This window comes from Amblyomma americanum, chromosome 7 (genome assembly GCF_052857255.1).
Source record: "Amblyomma americanum isolate KBUSLIRL-KWMA chromosome 7, ASM5285725v1, whole genome shotgun sequence".
Taxonomy (NCBI): Eukaryota; Metazoa; Arthropoda; class Arachnida; order Ixodida; family Ixodidae; genus Amblyomma; species Amblyomma americanum.
This window is the reverse complement of record NC_135503.1, coordinates 18307796-18330906: the sequence shown is the minus strand read 5'-3', so window position 1 is coordinate 18330906 and position 23111 is coordinate 18307796. Positions and strand designations below refer to the sequence as shown.

Genomic DNA, 23111 nt, shown 5'->3' with positions numbered 1-23111 from the left:
CCATTGCACTTATCTTATTTGTCCACCGTGTACGCGTCGAAGCGAATACCGAAGCCAAAGATCCAGTCTTGTGCCGGCTGGCGCCGCCGCCGCCTGTGCTGTGAAGCTTGTACTTCCGAGCGCAAGCCATCTTGGCGGAAGTTGCCGCCAGGAAACAGATGACATATATATGTGTCTGAGAGTGAAAGGTTTCAATCATATTACGGTTTACGCTGGCGAGCATAATGCCGTTAGCTCAGCTTGCGGCGGACCCTTGGGTCGAGATCAAAGCGGACTGCGGGGTGAGTGCGCCCGTCGCCTATTCATTATTCACCGACGTCCAACGGCGACGTCTCCGTAACACAAACATTGACCGGCATCCCTTTTCTTGGGTTGTTTTTGTATGGTACCTTCGTTCGCGATGTTTGTTGGTTCAAGTGCTGCAGCCCTGAAACTGTCTTGCACCGCTTCGTGAACGCCTCGAGTATTTGACAGACCTGTTTATTACATGTTTTCCACACGGCGGATTCCATGTTAGTGCATCTGGCCATTATTAATAGCTCTTTTTTTTTTATCCCCCCCCCCCCCCCCCCCCCCTCCCTTCGTCCTGAGGGTTTACCTTGTCCCTCCTTGGACGCTGACTCAGGATCGCCGCAGTACCGGCACACGGTCTGGGATTTGATATTTCCGTTGCGTAAACCTGACGCCAGTAACGCTGAAACATGTAATCGCGGGTCATCAGGCACTGCCAGACGAGAGCTTCGATAAGATAGACTCGCGCGCACATTTCAGTATTTGTATCATTCTTCGGCTTTTCCTCGTCTCCTATATCGGTCGTAGCCACTTGCGTTCTTTGGATGAGAACCGTGTGTAGCCGCGCGTGACAACTACAAAAAGAAGTTTGATTGAGGCGAAGAAATACCGTATCGGCCCGTATAGCGCGCGAAACACGCCGTATTGGGAGCGCGGTGAACGCCGGCATGTCACGCATTTCGATTTTTTTTTTTTAGGTGCCATGTAGAGTCCTCGCATCCGTTTGACGCGTTCTCCACCGTACATGTTGCCACTGGAACGTCAGGAACGCATGGATATTCGCGCGTAGGACAGGAGCTCGGCAGCTTGCGTTTCAAGAAGCTTTCGTGGCAGACTCGTCTCGATATTTCGGATATTGCGCGAACTGGCTTTTACGTATTCTGTTTCGAATTTTTTTGAGCATAATAAAATTTCTTTTCGTGGAACATTGGGTGTTGACCTCGCCTCACTGAGAGACTTTTTCGCCTGTCACACTGGGGCATCACTGAAATTGTCTAACCACATTTTGCTCACCTTTTTTTTTTGGGCCACACATGCATTTGCATTGTGCTGTTTGATGCGATTAAATGTGCTGAACCTGTTTGACCAGTATTACCTAGCAAACAGCTTGAAACGGACTGTAAAATTATGTTTTTTAGAGACAATAATTGCTCTATTATATTGTTTTGACAGCATCTGCTAGTGTGTTTCTGGTAGAATTTTTTTTTACAAAAGGTGCCAAGTACAGTGTTTTGCTAGTGTCCTCCGTGAAGCGAGTACGGGCTAGCCGGCATTCCTTGTATGCTGTGTGTCCGCCTTTGCTTGGCAGTTTCACTTGCATCATACAAAGGTGAACATGTATGAAGGTGGTGGTGCATTGTTCAGGCTTCAGGTTTTCAAGAGAAATTAATTCATACAAAATGTGTAGTGTAATGAGTACATAAGGAGGTCCCAAAGCTGAACTGTAACGGGGACCTCCTGTTCCTAAATGCATTACAGAAGTGTAAAAGAAAAGTACGCTGGAAAACGACATTTAAGGCATACTGCATTATAGCAATCCATGAACAAAAGCTTGAAATAACAGTGATTAGTGTATTCATTCAAAAAGGCAGACAGCGAAATAAAGCACGATTTTATTGTATATCTGCAAACAAAAAATTATTGATGCTATTAAAAAAAAGGTCCAGGGGATTACGTTGTTTTCACATATACTGGAATGTAATGTTTTAACATTGCATTGGTTGTTGGAACATCGGAGCTGTGACTCCCCCCCAAAAAAAAGTTCTGCTAAGGTATCGTGCCTGTGAGGCATGAGGTTTTGATATCATTGACGCTTGCCTTTCAGGGTCCGCCAGGTGAGGATATGGCTGTCGACGAAAATGATGAAGCACAAGTTAGTTATCCTTTCATCCTCTTCTCTTTAGGTTGTTGCTCTGAAGGAGAGACCTTAAGGTGTGCCGCTCTAACTGCTATGAATTCTCTGCATTTTACCTCTTCATTCTTTGATTGGTCAACTTTTTAGTGTAATAAAGTAGAGCATTATTAATAGTGTCAGGCCTGTATGCGTTCTGCTTGTGTGCTTGTGTTGTATTCTCGCTTCTTTTTCTTTGCTTCTTTTGTGTTAGCCGTGCAGCAAGACTGTGCGTAAGTTGCTTCGATTCTTTGAGTCATCCCTGTCGTTTTAGTGTCCGCCACAGCAACCAAGTTTAAAAAAAAAAATGTAATATCCATTTTTATAAAATGGCAGTTTTATTTTGTTGTTGTGGGCTTACGTTTAATGCGCAAGCAATGGTTTTCATCTCTAGGACATGGACACTGGAGATATGGCTGAAGGGACACATGAGATTGAGTTGACAAATGTCACAAAGGAAGGCCACCCAAAGGGTGACCCTAGTCAGTTCAAGCTCCTCAAGGTTCTTGGACAGGGCTCTTTTGGGAAGGTAAGCGGTCTTGCACTCATTTCATTGTTCTGAATTCTTCATGCGGCCTCTCTGGCTATGCTGTACTTCCAGGACTTGCTAGGCAATTCTAGAGACCTTTTGTGTGTCTTGCGTGATGTACTGATCAGAGGTGTCTCCTGTTTTGCTTTGTGCTCATTTTTTTTTTACAGTAATGTGATCCATTCGTTGGACTCCTTGCATAGAAATCACTGGCCCAATGCTTTTTACTTCAGTAACTAGCCATAAAATCTGCAGTTCTGGTGTGCAACCAGTTTTCTCATCCGAAGACTACTGTAGTTTATTATACTGTAGTTTATTATGGCCAGCTTCAGTTTTGATTTTCTAAGTCACTGAGGACCACATAGGCTCACAAACCTCTGTCATACAAGCTGTTCCGTGTCCCTGATGTACCATGGGACAAAGGCTTGTCTGTAAGGTTAGTACTTTTTGCTAATTACCTCACAAGTCCTTAGGCATCTAAGAAACCTGTTTATTTACATTTATGTGCGTGTTCGGTAACAGACACTTTTTTTTTTGTCACTGGCAATAAATTGACCCCCAACTTTGTGAGGAGCAGTTCTATAATATTCTCTGCAGGTAACATGCAAGCAAAGGGGAGTGAACTATTATTTGTTTGATGGAGCTACCTTACAAAAATTTGACTAGACTAAACCTCTAGCTCTCTGGTCTGCATAAGTCTAAGCAAGGGTATCGTTCAAGTTAAAAGAACATTTATTTTTTTCTTGATCAGCACTTCCATGTGTTGCCACAAGTCTGTAGCGATTTGTGTAGCATAGAGCATTCCTTTGTGGATTTGCTTGTCTAGCTTTAAAAGCCAACCCTGTCGTACAAAACAGCCTGCTGCCAGTAATTATGCCTACTGACTGTACTGAAGTTTCATTAGGATTTGCTTATTTACCTGGTTTTGTGTCACCCCGGTCTTCTCATATTAAAATTTTGAAATAAACTAATTGAAATAGCATTATAAGCACATGTGCTGCACTTGCATATGATGTCTTTATCTTAGAGCACAGCTGTTAAGTGGCCATTCCTTGCTTGCGCGTTGTCGTTGTTGTCGGCGTAACCGGCAGAGCTATAGCAAAGGGACGAGCACAGCAAAGGATGAAAGTAGGGCAAGAGTGAAAAGGCAGAGGGGGTGGCAGCAGTGGAAGAGAGAAGGGCAGAAGTGTAAGGCAGAAAGTGGAGGGTATCGCAGGGCCAGGCAAGAGCGGTCACGACCAGTTTGCACCACTTGTTGTGCGACGACTTCCTAAATACATTTACGGGTAGCCGTCATGCTTAAAATGTGCACTGCAACCGCCTGTGAAAAAGAAACTGCTGTGGATGCGGTAGCAGGCAGATACTCCAGCAACCCCTCCGTTCCAAGCAGCACTCATTGCAGAGTTTGTGAAAAACAACGCACTGCGTTGTAAAGTGAGGCAGTTCCTTGTGCAGTTATTATGGGCCCCTAATCGGCAATTTCTGCACTTCGTGCCAGCAGCAAAGTAGTGATGAAATTGGCTTAGGACTATGGGGCTTAGTCATCACAGGCTGGGCTAAAGTTCGGCTGAAATATGGCTGGCTGCTTGCAAAATGAGCAGATTTTTCTTTGTCTAGTCCTCTTCTTTCCGGGGCTGGACCTGCCAACCCCTTATGTCAGCAGCTGACCACTTGAGTAGCTCATTGCTTCTTCCCTTTCTTGCAGGTGTTTCTAGTGAAAAAGATTATGGGCCCTGATGCAGGCACACTATATGCCATGAAAGTGTTGAAGAAGGCAACATTAAAAGGTCAGCTTTGCTTGCAAGGGGTTAATCTTCTTTGAAGGCCTTTTTTTTTGTTTAAGGCATTGTGAAATGATACTTTTTTTTTTATTGCCTCATTTTCTTCTTCCTTTTACAGTAAGGGACAGGTTAAGAACAAAAATGGAAAGAGACATCTTGGCTGAAGTTCGACACCCTTTTGTTGTGAAGCTGCATTATGGTGAGGGTTTCCTCTGAGCATTCCCCTTTGCTTTTGATGTCCTCTTGCTCTTCAGAAATCTGCGTAACAGCTCTTTCTTTCCCTCTTTTTTTTTTGCAGCTTTTCAGACTGAAGGAAAGCTGTATTTAATCCTGGATTTTTTGAAAGGGGGAGATCTTTTTACAAGGCTGAGCAAGGAGGTAACTTTCACTAAGCATTTTGCTTCTTGTCATCCCCCATCACATTACTGTTGTATTTTTCAAGCTTATGTAATGCTTTGTGCCAGACTTTATTTTTCCAACAAGCCTTCTGTGGCGGGCCAGTAGGGCCTATATTTTTTTTATGTGGATGTATATTTTATTACGATGTAACTTTTATTTTCTTCTCGTCGCATTGTTTTTTTTTTCTTATTGGTTTTGGAATGTGATGTAAATAGTTGATGTGGCTATTGTGTTGGGACAAGTACGTACTGTGGCGGGAAACACGTGCATCTCCATTTAGTTCTGGAGTTTTTGAGTTGGCATTTAGTTGTGCTTGTGCGATTTCAGGTTATGTTCACTGAGGAAGATGTGAAATTCTACCTGGCAGAACTTGCTCTTGCTCTGGACCACTTGCATGGCCTAGGCATCATCTATAGGGATCTAAAACCGGAGAAGTACCCATGCTTTCTAATTTCCTTTTTTTTTTGTCTTGGTTTGGTTGAAGTGTAAACGTGCTCTAGGTTGCCTTTTTTGCATATACAGTAGTTGGAAATTCCTCCCCACTTTCAATTGATATTTTGACTTGGCATGTTGAGTATGCTGACATTCACTGTCTATTTTTAACAATTCTTTCACTTTCATTTAATGTCTTTCTACCTACAAACATCCATTCCGCATTCACTGGTTCTTGCGTGCAGTCGTCATCAGTGGTCGATCCGTTTGTGGCACTGAAGCAAGCTTATGAAAGAAAACAGTAACACAGAGACTTGCATTTTGCTTGGGATCATGAGTTGGCTGAAAGCTCGCATTAGCGTGTGTATAATGTTGTCGACCTTGGCCATAAAGCTTGAGTTTGGCAGCTGATGGGGCAAAATAATGATGACAGAGGAGAAAAACCAGTGATAACATACCTGTAGTTGTGCTGTTGGAGGAGCTAGTCGCTTTTCCCCAGTGCCTGGGGACTGCCTTTCGCACCACTGCACTTTCTCACTGTTCAGTTTGACCGGTGAGAATGGAGTCCTATGGTTATTTGGTGGTCTGTGTTCGTGACACAATTTGGAAACGGGCAGCATTGGTAGTGGCAACGCCACCTTGTTTTTCGTGCTCGGAGTGAAAGGAAAGCATCTGCGTTTTTCATTCCTTGCAGCATGTCCTATAAGCTAAGGAAGTGCATTTTTTTTACTTCCTACATTTCGCAGCATGAAGTTTTTTAATTTCAACTCTCTGTCATGGTTGGCTAAATTGCGCGTCTAAGCCACTTCAAGTAGCTGGTGTGATCTCCTTTCGCGCAGTGTGCGGCACCAAGATTTGTAGTTAAAAATTCCAGTGGCCGCTTTTCGATGGAGGTGAAGTGCAAAAGGTGCCAGAGTGCTGTTCAATGTTGGCGCATGTTTGAGAACACCAGGTGGTTTAAGGGGGGAGCCTGGTCTTGAAGAAAAAATTTTATTACTGAAGTTGCAGTTAAGAAACCTTCAGGGAACATGTATTTTTGTGTGCAGATTTTAAATATATTTAATTTCATGTAAAACAATTCCTTGAGCACTTATGCAATTTTTATGCAAGTATTTTGCGAAGAGCTTTGAAGAAAATTTGCTGTGGGAAACGCTCTGAAATGTATGCCATTAGGTTCCCTTGATACCAAGAAGGCAACAAGGGTAAAATTATCATCCTGGCTATCATAGCACTTGAGTTCTAGGGTACTGAAGCTGCCAATTCAGAAACGGGAATACACACTTTTCTTTGCATTTCTGAAGCGACAACTTCCAAACCTTATAACTTAAGTTCTATGATATGCAGGAAGACAATTTCACCTTGTTGCCTTCCTTGGTGTCAAGAGAACCCAATAGCATACATTTCAGAGAGTTTCCTACAGCAAATTTTCTTCACAGCTCTTCACAAAATCTTGCATAAAAATTACATAAGTGCTCAAAAAATTGTTTTACACGAAATTAAATGCCATATTTACAATCAGCACACAAAAATACATGTTCTCTGAAGGTGGTTTCTTAACTGCAACTTCATTAATAATTTTTTTTTTTTTTGAGACCAGACTCTCCTCTTAAATGAATCCGGAACCCTCCACTATTGCGTCCCTCATAGCCCATGTGTCGCTTGAGATGTTAAACCCCAAAATTTGCAATTTTTGTACAGGATTGGTGAAGCACTCAGTATGTGTCACATTACATCTCCCCTGCAGCATTCTTCTGGATTCTGATGGCCACATAAGTCTTACGGACTTTGGGTTGAGCAAGGAAGCGCTCAATGACCAGAAGGCGTACTCTTTCTGTGGCACGATTGAATACATGGCCCCTGAGGTCATCAACCGTAAGGGGCACACAATGGCTGCTGATTGGTGGTCGTTTGGAGTACTCATGGTGAGCATGGATTTCCTTCTGACTAGCGCAGAGTAATGCAACGGAAATGTCCAATCGTTGATTCGTCATCTGCCACAAGAGTGGCTTGCCTGTCCAAGTGCTTATGGTTGCGAGTTTACTGTTTCCCTATTCGCTCCTTATTCTCGCGTCTTCAACTTGCTGTAATTCACATGTTGCTGTCTTATGTACAGTGCACAATAGTGCCTGCAGTGTGCACGCTGTGGTGCAAGCTTTATGTGTGGTTGGCTGCAAAAATTTGTGGAACGAAGAAGCCATGAAAGTTATAACACCCTTAAAAAGCATTTTGCCAGTGGCTGAACATGCAGCCTGGGATTCACTGATGCAAAGCATGTGCGTCTGTGTGATCAACGCACTGTGCCTGTCATTTCTGTAGCTGTGTGCAAAAGCTGTGAGGATAGTATGTGCATTTTCCACAGCTTCCATGTTCTGTAAACTTGGCATCCACCTGCACAGTGCACAGGGAATGATTGCTTTGCTGCGATTTTGCTGGTTTCTTTGAACGCTCATGTTTTGAATATTATATTTTGAGTGTATAAACGGGTCACAATGAATCTTAATGCCATTGCTTTCGAATTTCTCTGTGATGGATGTGCATGAAGATGTATGGGCATTAGTCAAACATGTTGGCATAAGGCTGTTTTCACAGCTTTTGTGCCCTGAAGTCTGTACAGGCAGGTCTTAAGTGCCAACATTGTTTTGAGGAATTGCTTTTTTGCGCCTGCACTTGTAGCCTTTGCACTTCTTTTGTGCAGCCATTACACGGCTGGCGCAATTGCTCATCACCGGTGCTCTTTTGATGTTTCCAGTTTGAAATGCTGACTGGAGGCTTGCCCTTTCAAGGAACCAATCGGAAGGAGACAATGATTCAGATACTCAAGTAGGTCCCCTGCAGCATTTTGGGGATGCGAGTTTCTGTGTTCATTGGTCAGGGCCTGCACATGGTGCTCATCCTGTTGTCTGTTCCTAGGGCTAAGTTGAGCATGCCGCAGTTTCTGAGCCCGGAAGCACAGAGCCTTCTCAGGGCATTGTTCAAGAGGAACCCTGCCAATCGGCTAGGTGAGAACCTATTCTTGTTTACCCACGGAATTTTGTAAAAAGAACATTTCGAGCAGTAAAAAAACAACGCAGATCAGCCACAAACCTTAACTCGGCATAGAAGTTGCAGCTCGTGGCAGTTTGCCTTGGTAAATAATCTGTAGTGCAATAGCTTGTTGCAGTTCATATTCAATGTTAAGGTAACTGCCAAACTATCTTATTACATCACATGCATTATGCACCGTTTTGTAGACCACTGCATGTGTCCACGGGAAGTAAATAAGAAAGAGAGGTTTTATTGTGGGGCATGTACCTGCAAAGAAAATCGTGACTAGTCTACATACATACATTTCAACGCCAGCACATTACAGTTGCATTGAACAGTTTTGTGTACCATTCTACTTGCTAGCTACCAGTCAACACTTGTTACAAGCCGCGCACTAGAAAAGCTTCTGTTGACTGCCCCAATGCACAATAGGAATGTGCGGGGGACAGGACGCGCGCGCTGGCCCGGGTTGCCTTGAAGTTTGTAAGCTGAAACCTGTAGCAGTGTCCTGCAGGTAGCGACTTGAGGCTCATATGGTGTTTATGTCATTGTAGGCTATTGTAAACGTTGTATGTTGCAGCAGCTTGTGTTTAAAAGCCTCCATTAACTTGATGCACTTAAACGCATCGGGAAGAGCAACTGCACTTGTAGTACCTATACTGCCCTGTCTCTCAACCAGTGTGTTGAGTATGTGCTTTGCAGACCAGTGATCTGGTTAGCATTCTAACGTCCTGTTTAACATGAGCTAGGCTCATAAGTTGGTGGACTTTAATTTTGTTGCGAAGCATGCATGCTGCACTGCAATTAAATTAGGTCTTTGAAGCATTTTGGATGCCATCTCTGAACACTCTCATGCACTGAAATATCAATCGTTCGGTACACATACTGTGCTTTTCTTGAGAGAGTTGTGTAATGATTAGTATGGCACTGACCACATGTGTGCTTGTGGTTTTCTTTTAAGGCTCTGGTCCAAATGCTATTGGCGACATCAAGGCACACCCATTCTTTGCTACCATTGACTGGGTGCAGCTGTACAGGCGAGAGGTGGTGCCTCCATTCATACCAGCTGTGTCAAGGCCGGACAACACACTCTACTTTGACAGGGAATTCACATCGAAGACGCCAGAAGGTTTGCACGGTCCTTTTCTTTCTTTTTTTTGTGCGTATGTAATTCAGCTCAAGCTCAGTGTTTGTAGTTCAGTGGAATATGATTTGCCCAAGATATGTATATGTAGCTCCAACATGAAAGGGAATCGTCGGCGTGCATACAAGAATGAATTTTATGGTTACTTCTGCACAGAAGTTAAAAATGTTAAAAATGTCTCATGGGCATTATCCACCCTGAGGGAAAAAAAGCTACGGATTTTAGAACAGAGGAAAAAGCGTACTTTTACTCGTGCTGTTTGCGGTGGGATCACTGGTTGAATGTGCTGTTTGCGGTGGGATCACTGGTTGAATGCGGATGTGTTTCCTTTCATATAGGAGCTGCCTGTAAATAGGAAGGTTACTAGCTTTTTTGTTCAGCCCATAAATGCTTGTTGCAGTTTATACTGGAGGCTGGCAGCTTTTCTTGACTCGCTGATTCCGACATTGAAGCAAAATCGTGATCTTCCAGCAATTGTGAAACCTGGGCTTGAATAAACATCATTTGGTTTAGTTATTTAGATGTATAGAGGATGTTAATACGCGGGTTTGATCCCGGCCGCGGTGGTCGAATTTCTAGAAATTCTAGAATCTAAATTCTAGAGGCCCATGTACTGTGCGTTGTCAGTGCATGTTAAAGAACCCCAGGTGGTCGATCATAGCCTGAGTCGCTTTGGGACGTTAAACCCCCAAAAACCAAAACCGTATAGAAGCTGTTATATTGTATGGGGAAGGAGGAAGGAAGGAAGGGAAGGAGGGCTAATGAGCAACACACCGCTTCATTGTTGCTGTGTCACTGTGGAGTACTGCAACTGCAGAGCTTTTTCTTTCATTTATAGTATGGCTTTAACAGAATGTGAATAGCACTTTAAATGTGAAAGCACTCAGTTTCAAAATTTTTCTGAGATTGGTTAATGCATTGTCTTAGCTTGGTAGCAGTGGGACCTCTCAGTGTTGGGAGTTTGATATGAGTGGAGATTCCTTTGTAGATGCCTTGCTTGTCATAAAACAGGTCCTGTTTGCTGTGTGCAACTTTTAATATGTCCAATAACACGCTCGGAGAATATATGGTCCTTGTTAAATTGGCCAGCCAGAGATCAATGTTGTATTTATATATTTTATGCAATGTTTATGGGCAGATGTGTCCTTGTTATATGGTTGCAGTGTTTTTGCATGAATTCTAACTGAATGCTTGTCTATTTAACGCCATTTTGCAATGCAAGGGTTCAAGCCTTATCATTCTTACTTGTCTGTTCTCTTTTCTCCTATCGCAACAAACCTCTCGTTGCACAAAAGAGTTTACAGGTAACACCCCTTTTTTTTTTTGCCTGTAGTCTTTTACTTCTATCTAAACCTCTTGCTGCAGTTTTTTTACCCTTTTGCTAACATAGATGTCTGTTCTTTCTTTTTTTTTTGTACTGCAATTGGCTTCATGCCAGACTCCCCTGGGGTGCCACCAAGTGCCAATGCCCACGAGTTGTTCCGTGGGTTCAGTTTTGTGGCCCCTAGTCTGACTGATGAAGACTACGTCAAAAGCAAGGACAATCAGTCCTCCAAATGGGTGAGCTCTTTGCTGCATCTGCACTCCACTGACAGTGGGTTTTGTGGGAGCCATCTGGCTTGACAGTGTGCTGTGCAGTTTATAATCCAATTGGACACAGGGCGCTTTTTCTTTTCTGTATGTGTTAGTAGTCATTGAACTGAAGTCAAGCTTATATGGCAGAAAGCATTTCTGCAAGCACAACATTGCAGGGGTCATTTAGTATTTGGCTTGCTACTTCTTAGTAGTAACTTGCAACTTACTGAAATTTATTTTGTTCAATAAGTTATGCGTGAATGTTTGCAGTATTGGAGGAGGATTGCAGTGCAGACAGGGCAGCTGTGTGGGCAGTGGACCTGTCGTAAGCTGCGAGGCCTGATGACAGCTGCCAGCTGTTCTACCCTCTGAGAATGTAGCAAATGCAGTGTGCGCGTGGGCAAAGCACAGCATTTTACTGGGTTTCCTCAGTGGATTGGTTGCATTTTGGGAAGAATGGACCATAGGGCTTTCATTAGTGTTTCAGCTTTGACGGGGTTGGTTCATTTCCCTAGGTTGGCTGGAGAACTAGATGGTCTTGTTTATTGGTAACTATTAAAGGGGCAGAAAACTGAATTCTAAGCTTCGAATTTTTTCGGTGCAAAGGCAAGCTTGTTCTCCAAGGAGCTCAGTTCTGCAACGTTTTTGTTAGAATGACTGTAGATTTTTAGAGAATTTTTTTTATCAGTGCATACGCTGGGAACCACAATCAGCGAAAGCGATGGTGATTGCACGTTGGCAGAAGTGATGTACCAAAGAATAATGTAAATTTCGCTCCCAAAAACAGTAATCGGGACTTTTTTTAATATAGACTAGCACCCATTTCAGTTTCCACACCAGAAGCTGTTACTGCACAGTGACATACACCTCATCGAGGAAATTTTTAGTTGACCGCGTTTACTACTCCATCCAAGAAATAAAAACACAGTGGCACCATCAATTGATAAACGCTAAAAGCACATCTTCGGTGATGCGAAGGGCGCATTGCTTTTCATTGGAGGGCTCTCTGGAGAGTGCGTCAACTATAATAAAAAATTACAAATGCTCCTGACTCTGCATTTAAAACAAAAATTATAGTGATATTTTACCAAGATGTCATATTTTACCAAGATGTGCCATTATCGGTGCATCCCACAACATGGGATGCACCGATAATGGCATGGTTTCACTGCAAGATAACTTTTTATGAGATTTTCAACGCCAAATTAAAATTCTAAAACATTGTTTCTTTGACATTCCAGTGTTCAATTCTTAGAATATGAGGCACAATCTTTTAATTTCCACCATAAACTCATGATGGTATGGTTTTGGTATGTGGTCGGTCCCTTTAATGATGCTAGTGGCTTTTGTGGAAGGCCAGTTTTCCCAAACTGCAGATGATTCTCGGTACTTGAGGGAATTCTGGTAATGGGTACGTAATTGTACAGACACGGTGAATGGCACGCTCGCTTGTGTAAGGGAAAAAAAAAAAAATGCTTGCTCTGTGCGTCATGTCGCAGCTCTGTCATACTGGTGCTGGAGTTAATAAAAGGGTGCACTTTTTTTGTGTTCTTCAGTGGTTCATAATAAATGCATAAATGAACTCCATCAACTTTGATGTGTGTGTCATTTACGGCAAGGTGGCTGTTAAATTCTACATGACCGTTTTAGTTTCATCTGTTCGTTTCAATCCAGTTTGTCCATTTTATTTCTGGTTTTTTCTGCTTTTGATGTTGCAGTAATTTGTAGAGAGACAAAGTGAAATTGGCCTATCTGTGTAGATCTCTCCCACGGGTGTCATCTTCCCGCAGCTGTGTTCACATCCAGCTTTGCTATAGCTGGTGGCATTGGTGTTTTAATGCTACCCATCTTGGGTGTTCACTGGAAGTTGTCTTGTGCAGGTAATGTGACGTAATTTTGTATCCTTGGTGCTGGTTTGCAGTATGGTCTTGCCTTCAAGGAAGCAATCACAAAGGAGTATGAGCTGAAGGAAGACCTTGGCTTAGGTTCCTATTCAACTTGCAAAAGAGCTGTGCACCGGGCAACTGGAAAAGAGTACGCTGTCAAGGTACTTTATCATCTCTGTTTCTGCTCTGCTGGATCCGGCTACAATCTACCAGGCAAAAGATTTTTATTGCCTGGCCAAATTATTGTCATTGTATTTTGAATGGCAGGGCAAGGTGAAAATGCGTGAGGAGAGAGTTGGAAAATAAAGCTTAAAGTGCAATTTTTACTTCGGTGTGCCAATCCTGCCTTATGTAGGAAGTGGTGCGGATGGGTTTGGTAAGCTAAGAAGGAGACAGTAAAAATGTATCATGTGCTACCTTGATGTTTTCAGTTCATTGAAGCACTGTTTATAATTTTAGATCATTGACAAATTCAAGAGAGACTGTCAAGAGGAAGTGGAGATACTGCTGCGGTACGGCCAGCACCCCAACATACTCACAGTGTATGATGTAAGTGGAATGCTGTCTTCCTAAACTTGTTAATTGGGATTTTGGTGGCTGTGGCCTTTCCCTCATGCCTAATGCTGTGCACTTCGAAGGGTTCTTCTTCCTCACTCTTTTTGGCCTTGTCAAAAACAGGTGTACCAGGATGCCACATCAGTGTACATAATCATGGAGCTGCTCAAGGGTGGAGAGCTCCTGGATAGGATCCTAAACCAGAAGCATTTCAGCGAGAGGGAAGCTAGCGCTGTACTAGAAGTTATTGCAAAGACTATGAAGTTTCTGCACGACAATGGGGTGAGTGCTGCTCGTGCCTAGCCCTCTCTATCGGTATTCATATGATGCTATAATCGGGCACAACTCGAGAACGAAGCAGCAGGTGTCTCTAAAAGGAGGCCATCCGGCCAATGGCGTCAACTGATTTTTTTTGACACCATGGTTAATTTGATTAGGCCATGGTTATTACCCTTTCATCTGCCATCCCCTGCGATTTCACTCTAGCGGGTCCTAAGGGAATGGTCAAAGGGGGGAATTGGTAGACGCCATCGGTCGCAGGGGCTCCTTTGAGGGGCATTTGCCGCTTCGCTCTTGAGTTGGACTGTAGTGCACTTTGAATGCAAGGAAGCCTGAATTGGCTGCAGCACCTGAGGAACTGTATGTAGAAAGAGTTATGTGCCAATTCTGCATGTTGTGTGCGTGACAACATTGCTTTTAATGGATCAGAATACAATACACTTGCATTAAGAGGAACTATGACTCAAAACCCAGGAATTGGTGCTTAACAGCTGTGACTGTAAAAATAAATAGTGGTCATTGCAGGAGGCAGGAGAAATAGGAAAAAGAACCTAGACCAGTGATGTTTTCAAGTAGGATGACGCAAGCTTTTTCATTTTTCATACCCTCACTCTTAAGCTCACTTCATATATAATGCCCTCTTTGCCATTATCTTATCACTGCAAGGTAATTTTATTACTTATTCTCATGTATCATGATGCACCTGGCATGGTCATACAGTAGAATCTCTGATCATACGAATTTCACAGGGTCACGTGTCATCCGAAATTCGTGTCACCCAAAACGAACATAATTCTTCTGAAGAATTTACACAAATTTGTTTTTGGCTGACTGGCTTTACTTACTTACAGCCGTGTGCCACTGCTGACTAGCGACATCGGCACTGTGCGGGTTGCGGCAGTAGCAGGGGCGCATGTGCCGCCGCGCTTACTGCTCGCAGTGTGCACCGCGCGACCGGCGATCGCAGTGCCTGCGATGTATGGCCAGCAGTTACTTTGTGCTCAAGGGTGCGGTCGTGTCACGCATGTTGGTATCATCCGCAGTGGGTCAGGAGGTTGTTTGTAACGCCAGAATCTCTGCTTAAGAATGCAGCTAAAATTGCTGATTTCAGGAATTTGCTGTGTGGTAGAGATATTTTTTCATTTGAGTGCAAGTTCTGAGCTGCCAGGATTGATTGCTAATGCATTTCAAACTTGTGATGTGGTCAACTGTGCGCAGGTTGTGCACCGTGACCTGAAGCCCTCCAACATCATGTACGCGGACGAGAGTGGCAGCCCCGAAAGCCTGCGTATTTGTGACTTTGGCTTCGCAAAGCAAATGCGTGCTGAGAATGGTCTTCTAATGACACCGTGCTACACGGCCAACTTCGTGGCGCCCGAAGTGCTGAAGAAGCAGGGATACGACGAGGCCTGTGACATCTGGAGCATGGGCGTGCTCCTGTACACGATGCTGGCAGGGTGTGTTCGGATGTTAATCAGATCTATCAGCTTTCAGGACCAGGCAGTGTTGTTTTGTAGAGCTACGCATGTGTTGGTTGGAACATGTGCGGCTAATGGCATTACTAAAAATATTAATATATAAAGTAGGACAGCTTTAGTTGGTGTTGCTTGTGGGTCTAGGTTCAAGCAGTAATTGTGGACATTATTTAACTGTTTCAAATAGCACTGAAGTAGATCTGCTCTTCACTTGCATCAGCATGAAGAGACTTTGTGAGTGCTTAACTACCTGTGCTGATCTAAACTTGTGCAGGGAGTGTTGTATCCTTGCCTCGTAAGCTGGATCCTTAGCTGCCATGGCCACTGATGTGTCTGCTTAAAAATATTGTTGAATAAAAACAGTCCTTTTCTGAAGCAGTGCTGTAAGCCACAGAATTGCCTTGATTTGACGTTCTAGATTCCTTGCAAAAAGTAGTGTCTCTGTGAAGATGCAAAGTTAGATGCTTGGTGCAAGTGCTGAAAAAGTTGGAGCAAATGCTAGGTCGTGCCCAAGTACTGAAGCTAGCTGAGAAAATCTTACTTCTGCTCCTATTTTAGACTGAAATTGTATTTCGTTGAAAGTTTTATTGTCTCATTAGTGGCAGGTTCCTTTTCTGTCTAGAGAGACAGTGACTTGTTTTGTTATTTAAACTAATTAAAGTATTGTTGAATATCCCTTGCTGTATTGCAGCACCTTGAGGCATGTGGCATTTGCTTCCCTCACGGGACACTTCACAATCTCTGACTTCACAAAATTTTCACTACAATTAGCCGTTCATGCAAATGTGATTTTATTTTTGTGAATATTTATTACCTTGCTTAAGATACTTGGAAAGTTGTGTAGCACTTATGTATCTAAGCAGCTGGCGGAGTTGTGCTTGATGGTATAGTAACCTTCGAAGGTTGTTTCCTTTTTCATTTCTGGTTCAATCTAATTTGCTGCTGATCGTGTACAAAGACTCATGCTCGTCTGTGCTGTCTTCTTTGCAGGCACACACCCTTTGCAAATGGACCTAATGACACACCAAACCACATATTGGCCCGGATTGGAGAAGGGAGGTTTGACCTAATGTCGGGAAACTGGGCCAATATCTCAAGTCCAGCGAAGGTGCATTATTTTGCCACATTTTTCTGGTGTTCACAGCAGAGTTAAATTTGTGCTATAAGCTCCTGTTGCGATCTTGTTGCAGCATCTAGTCCAGAAAATGTTGCATGTGGACCCCAAGCAAAGATACAGGGCAGCTGATGTCTTGGGACACGCCTGGATTGTGAATAAGAACAATCTTCCAGTCAGCAGGCTCTCCCATCAGGAGCCTCATCTGGTGAAGGTTGGTCCAGCTCTTCCCTCCACCGTATTTTGTTTTTAGTGCGTTAGTATTTATACTGGCCATCTCGGACATTTAGCCATTGGTGTGTGTGCATGTAAAGTGAAAGTAATGCAGAAAACTCCAAATATTTCAGGCAAAACAGCATATATACCATTCTGTGTTCCTTAAGAAAAACTTGCACTCTTCTCAACACTCTCGGGTTCTGAAGCACTGAAAGTCTTATCGACACAGTGCTTTTGCTTGCCAGCTTTGCGAAATCGTTATGCATGAAGCATAGGTACGACGTCTGCACACAAAATTGAAGCAACATTTTCCTTTAATCAATCAGATATAGCCTGAGACTAACGGGAACTATGAGGCTGTCATTGTTGTTTTGGTGCTAGATTTTTATCTCTTGAGTGCATCACACCTACCTCCTCCCTAGACGTGCCTTGGCTTTGTTCCACGCTCAATATTAATGAGTCTCTCACTTCATGATAATCGTAGTATTATTTCTTCTCTTCCTTGGTTGTACTCTCGGAGGCTTCCCGGAGCATAGAGGAGGCTGCGCGTGCGGTCAGATCTGAGCCTTGGAGGGTGCATCCAATAAATGCTTAGCTCATACCACCTGTATAGTTTGGCTTCCTTCCGTCCTTCCGGTCTGTGTGTTTGTGCTAAGCACTTTTCATAATGTATGGCACAGTACTTGATGGATTTCTTTTTCTGTCGAGTCCTGCCTTTTCTTTAAATTTTGTTGTGCCCTTAACTTCTACAAAAAGCTTTCTAATCTAATTGTTTAAGATACGACAGCATTAACGCTACATTTCACGAAATATGGGGCCTGCAGAAGTTGACATCTTCATTGCGTTATATTTCCAAGCCCAGTTGATGTTCCTTCATTCTTTTTGCTGGATTGTAAGAGAGAAGAGATGGTGGGAGAAGCAGCTGTTCGAACAGACACAAGTGGACACCTCACTGCCTTGTGGTCTCATGACTTCTTGCGTGTCGGTGGCAAACAGATTGCAATGTTGAAGTCTGTTTGACATATGCTTATGAAAATTAAATCCAAAACTTGGAGGCAGAAAACAGGCTTCAGTTATTTTCAGCAAATTGGTATGTGTGGCGTTCAAGGTACTGTAGTTTCTTCTGGGCAAAAAAATAAATAAAAAAAAGTAGGAAGTGAGAATTTTAGACCCCTGTTCTAACGACCCCCACGCTCGACCGCGCGTGGGTGCGGGGCCAATGATTACAGCCCGTGCAGTGCAATAATTTACACACCTATGTGATGGCAAATGTAAAATGTGTATTCACAATGCAAATCTTTTCTTCGGTCATGTAAGGAAAGTAAAATGTCCTGTCTCTCCAACCTGAAGGAAAAAAATGGCTACCCTTTGTGATTGAGTACATTTGGTAATGCAGTTCTTCAGTGGAAAAGCACTTGTATGGAGGGAAAGAAATGGTCATGTACACCTACATGGGATGGGGTGCACTCACTTGGATGGGCACTGCTCGCACTTCTGCCAACCAAGCATGTTGCTCTTGCTTGGATTACTTTGGTGGCAGTGGCGGAGAGGGAAACGCGTCTTGGGATGGGGGAAAAGAATTCCTGATGTGAGGGTGGTAGTAGTAGTAGTAGAAAACATTTATTCCAATAACGTAGGATAGAGAGGCGAAAATACAGATTTTTGGGTGGAGTCCTTATTTCAGGACCCCAATGTCCACCGCAGTTGCTCTTGCTTGGGATATCAGCTTTCGCTGCGTCGCCAAGTCAGAGTTGAGCAGGGCAGACTCCCACTGTTCCCCGGAGTGATGTTTGTCTAGTTCGGGGGGCTTGGGACCGGAGCAGCCCCATGTTACATGATATGTTGTTGGAATTCCGCCACACCAGGGGCAGATTCTGTCATATCTGTCATACCACCACTGCCGAGGTTTACGCCGCGGCTCGATCTGCCACACGCAACACGGCAGCTGGCGCGGACAAGATCACAAATGGGATGATTCGAAACCTGGGCAAGTCGCAGATCGAGGTCCTCACTAACTACATAAATGACACCCTATGGGAGGCGGGAGAACTCCCTGCAGAGTGGAAACACTCCGAAATCGTTACTATCCCAAAACCAGGCAAACCACCAAGCCTGGAAGCATTACGACCCATCCCCCTCACCTCTTGCCTGGGCAAACTAGTCGAGCGCGTTATGCAGACAGACCCGCCTCCAAAACTACATAGAGGACAACAACCTCTTTCCACCCACTGTGATCGGCTTCAGGAAAGGTCTTTCTACGCAAGACGCTTTCCTCCTTCTCAAGGAAGAAGTACTCAGTAACATCCTGAGAGGCGGTGAGCACCTAATTATGGCACTTGATCTGAAAGGCCACGACGCCATCCTGAAAGAGCTCAACGCCCTGATGTGAGGGAACAACAATGTGTTTATCCCAGTTTTTGTTCTCTGTAACATGCGGCAAACAGATACGATTGCGTTTGCACAGCTGCGCACCTTGCCTCTTGTTGCAGGGGGCCATGGCAGCGACCTTCAGAGCCATCAACAACTATCCCAAGCCTCCTAACCTTGAGCCTGTTGCAGCGTCTGAACTGGCCAGGAGACGGGCCAATAAGACTCGGCATCTTTCATCCACAGAGGTCTGATGCGAGATCCCTCCTTTTTTTTCGTAGTTGTTGAGAAGGAAGAAAAACATCGACACTGCTTTGCCTTTCTCATGCTTGGTGACAGCTTCGTTGGACTGGTCAGCGCAGAGTTCAGCGTGCATTTGTCGGCTTTCTGGAACCAGTGTTCTTATTGTTCCTTCATGTGTGCTTTGTTTTAAATCGTGGTCATGGAGCAGTAGCTGGAGTTCTTGTGTTTGCAGACCTCCTTGTTGTTTCTAGAGACATGGGCCTCCGTGAGAGTTAGTTCAATGATGCTGTATTGAAAATGCTGTGAGGTGTAGCGAGGAACAGGAGATGGAAAAACTACCTAGGCTTGGAGAGTTCAAAAGTGCCTCTGTATGCAAGGTTTCTTTATGGCATTGGAAAGGAGAATGCTCTCTTCAATTTCTTTTTTTTTCCTTTTCTTCTTGGGGAAATTAATAAGTAGTCAAAGCAGAATCGTGTTGCATATTGCTTTGACATTTTATAGTATATATATTATATGTGTTTGTGCATATCTTTATTGTTCATGTTGCGCATGCAATTATGTGTCACTGAAGTACCTAAGGTTATGTGCCATCGGATATCTTATAGGCCGAGAATGATTTTTTTTTTCAGTGTATTTTAAAGTTGTTTTAATCCCTTGATAGTCTTAGCTTTGTGTTGCACATAGCAGCTTGGTGCAAGTGCAAGAGCCGGCACTCCTGCTTGACCTACAAATTGGAGAAAAGACTGGTGACTGTGCATGAGAAAAGAATGCTGTAGGCATTAACAGAGTGTTCCTGTACAGGTTGCCCCTTTTTGAGATGGCTCTGATGGGAGCAATTGCATTACTCATTTTGTGGCTGTACACTGTGCTTTTGTTTGTTGACTCTGGAGATAATAGAAAGAAGAATGTGCAGAGCAAGGTTCTTAACATGTACAGATATTCCTCGCACCACTTCATTATTTCCAGCTAATACATCGTCCTTTTTTATATGTTCAGTTGTTGACAATCTGGTTTGCCCTGAATTGTACCAACCATGTCATTTAGGAAATGGAATGACCAATGATCATCAATCCGCAATGGCCGTTGCAATTTTGTAGTTGAGCTCTTTTTTCCTTTGCTTCTGCCAGGTTTGTTTTGTTTACGCTTAGCCCTGCGTCTTAATGACATTAAAAAAAAATAATCTGTACTCTTGACACTTGAGTGCGAGAAATGCCTTGTGAAAAAAACTGGGGATAGGGGCCTGCAGTAGTGAAAAAATGATGGGCCTAGCTTAAATGCCTCAGTAGCTTGGTTAGTAGCTTACACTTTTGATGTGCCTACTGTTAGTGAGCAATTCAGGATTTGTTAGCGCCAATAAAATTCAAATGTTATGTTGCCTTAGCCAAGAAGCAAGACTTCCTGTGCCTTTTTAATTGGTATGTAGGGAGTGGCAGTAGCATTGGTTTGTTTGGTTGGGTAATATATTAGTATGCTGGCTGTCATCACGACAAGCTGTTCTTAATGGCACATGCTGATGTTTGAGGTTCCTGGGCTACAGCATTAGTTCCTGCGTTCAAGCATTTCCCTGTTTCATGTTGTGAGTGTGCCTGTTAGCTGTTGTACTTACTGCTGAAAACAATGAAATTTTTTGTTTTGCATTTCAGATGTGTCAGTGCCACTTTAAAAAAGTGCATTTTGTCTATTGCTGTGTCGTCCATAGCTCCATGTGAAATTTATTGTTCTGTTGCACTGTTCACAGTAGGTACAATGTGTGAAAATGTGTTGTTATATTTCGTGTTTTGAAAGCCACAAGCCCAACACCTTAGTTGTCAGCTAGAAAGAGTATGCTTTCTGCACATTAGCCCGAATGATGTGGATAGAAACGTGCGTGAAATGGCATCAGCATTAGCTGATTAATCTGCTTGCCAGCTAATTATTCTTTTTAGCTGAGTGATAGCCATCTCGGGCAACTCTACACAACGACACTTGCGTTGTACTGAGTAGAAATTACTTTTGCATTCTTTTCCCCCCAGTCTGCTGTTTGAGGCACAGACACCGGACTTTGAATTGTTGCTTTTACGGCGAATGCCCCCGCTGCTTGAACGATGAGGACATGAGTCATGTTTGTAAATACACGCGACTGCACTGCTTGTGTTCACTTGTGAAGGCTGTTTGGTGTACTACTGTGTTATTGGCACATGGCCTATGTACCTGCGGAAGTAGCGGAATATCTGTCATGAGACGACTTGCGTATTTCTTTTTCCGAGCTGAAGCTCACTTTATCCTTGCAAGGAACAGCTGAGAGCAACGACTTAAAACAAGTGATTGTTTCAGAGGATGCTGTGTTTTGATGCTTGGTGAGGTTGCACAGCTTGTTGGGGCGGCTTGACTTCTTTGGTTTTCTTAATGTGCTTGTTCTAGTTCCCAGAGTTTACAAAAATAATTTTTTTTACTTGTCATGTTCAGTTCATAGAGGCGAGTAGCAAGAAAAGCTGGGTATGAACTCTGCTACAGTCTGAGGTATGGTGACAAGTGGCTTTTTTTCTCATCGTTGCATATCCACAAGGAAGATTTTTGCTGTCTGAATTACTTGGAGCTTACCAAGAAGTGGCAGCTCAGAGGAGACAGAGCAATGAATTGTGAGAAGAAAAATAAGTGCCAATCTTTTTGTAACACTTGAGTTGATAGTCTTCTATGCGAAAGTTCCACTTGTACATAGAACACCAGTTATGACCTGGAAAGACTTCTGTGGATGGCAGTTTAGGAGTCCAGGGTGGCTTGGTTCATGATACAGAAGAGTTCCGCTTCTTCTGCAGTGCGTCACCGTTGCGTCGTGTTCGACTGGAAATGTGTGATGTGGCACTAGGCTGTTGCTCTTACCGTAGTCTCATTCCAGTGTCAATAGCCGTCCAGGTTGATAAGGCTTGGATATCGACGTCCTTTCAAAACTGTCTCCTTGCATCTGTATTTCTGCTGTCTTGTGAGTGTGCATCGGATGTCACGACTTTGCAAAATTTAGTATTGTGGATTGTGTATTTTCTTCTGCACTGCTCTCTTTACCTCCCTTTTTGAAGCTTCTACAAGAGTGCAGTGTGTCGAGCAATGGCATGGCCTCTACTGCGTCAAATGGCCGTTTTCACGGCATGCAAATGACTCTCGAGAACAAAGCTATTGACCAGCAAATGGACACCCCATTGAATCATCCTGGCCCCCTTTGTTCTCAGGTTTTTCTCATCTGAAGTATGCTCCCGATAGGATATGAAAGTGCATCTTCACTTTATTCAAGAGTAGGGCCCCTTTGACGGACGCGATACTTAACCTTTTGACCCCTGGAATCCCTCCCTGCTGTCACGTTTTTGTAGATGGTTAGACTTGTATTGATGTGATTTCTCTTCCACAGCATATGTTTCAAGACAGTGCTAAACAATAAACACTTTGATACATTGTTGACGGATTGGTGTGTTGGATGCTGCTTTTCTTACGCTCATGCCTCATCTTTTCTTTTGTGCAGAAATATTTTGTCTGAAAAATAGTATCAAATTCTACATATCGGTGAACCTTAGTTAAACCATGATACAATAACAGCATCCTAGCATGGCATACACTGCTGCCGTTAAGTTGTGGTGAAAATGTACAGCTGCTGACAGAATAGTGTAACCTTGTTTCTGTGCTCAAACTTTTGTCTTGTTGCATAACTGAAATAGAGCTGTCCAAGGCCAAAAGTAAATATTGCATACAGTCGCAGACAGAATATGGGCCACGCTGTACTGTTATTTTGCATTTCTCCTTTACCACGTGCCACATATATGGGCCAATAAGGGGAAGTATGAGCACACCTAAGCTGCATTTTGATGCTGAAAGAAAAAAAAAGGGTGCAGTTTTCAGAACAGCAGCTGCAGAAGCCATGTTCAGGGGTATGCAGTAAGGGAAC

At 43.5% G+C, this 23111-nt stretch overlaps 1 protein-coding gene across 1 annotated transcript; it reads left to right on the top strand.

The window, feature by feature from the left end:
* The first annotated feature begins 64 nt into the window (after nucleotides 1–64).
* S6kII (Ribosomal protein S6 kinase II) lies at nucleotides 65–22630 on the top strand. Its single transcript, XM_077631369.1, has 19 exons — nucleotides 65–281; nucleotides 2117–2164; nucleotides 2577–2711; nucleotides 4417–4498; nucleotides 4611–4691; nucleotides 4791–4870; nucleotides 5219–5325; nucleotides 7068–7245; nucleotides 8073–8143; nucleotides 8234–8322; nucleotides 9309–9476; nucleotides 10930–11051; nucleotides 12988–13113; nucleotides 13412–13501; nucleotides 13631–13789; nucleotides 15005–15243; nucleotides 16252–16369; nucleotides 16452–16589; nucleotides 19081–22630. Exons 1-19 carry the CDS (start codon nucleotides 225–227, stop codon nucleotides 19210–19212), a joined length of 2220 nt encoding a protein of 739 aa, XP_077487495.1. The 5' UTR covers nucleotides 65–224; the 3' UTR covers nucleotides 19213–22630.
* The last annotated feature ends 481 nt before the right edge of the window (nucleotides 22631–23111 follow it).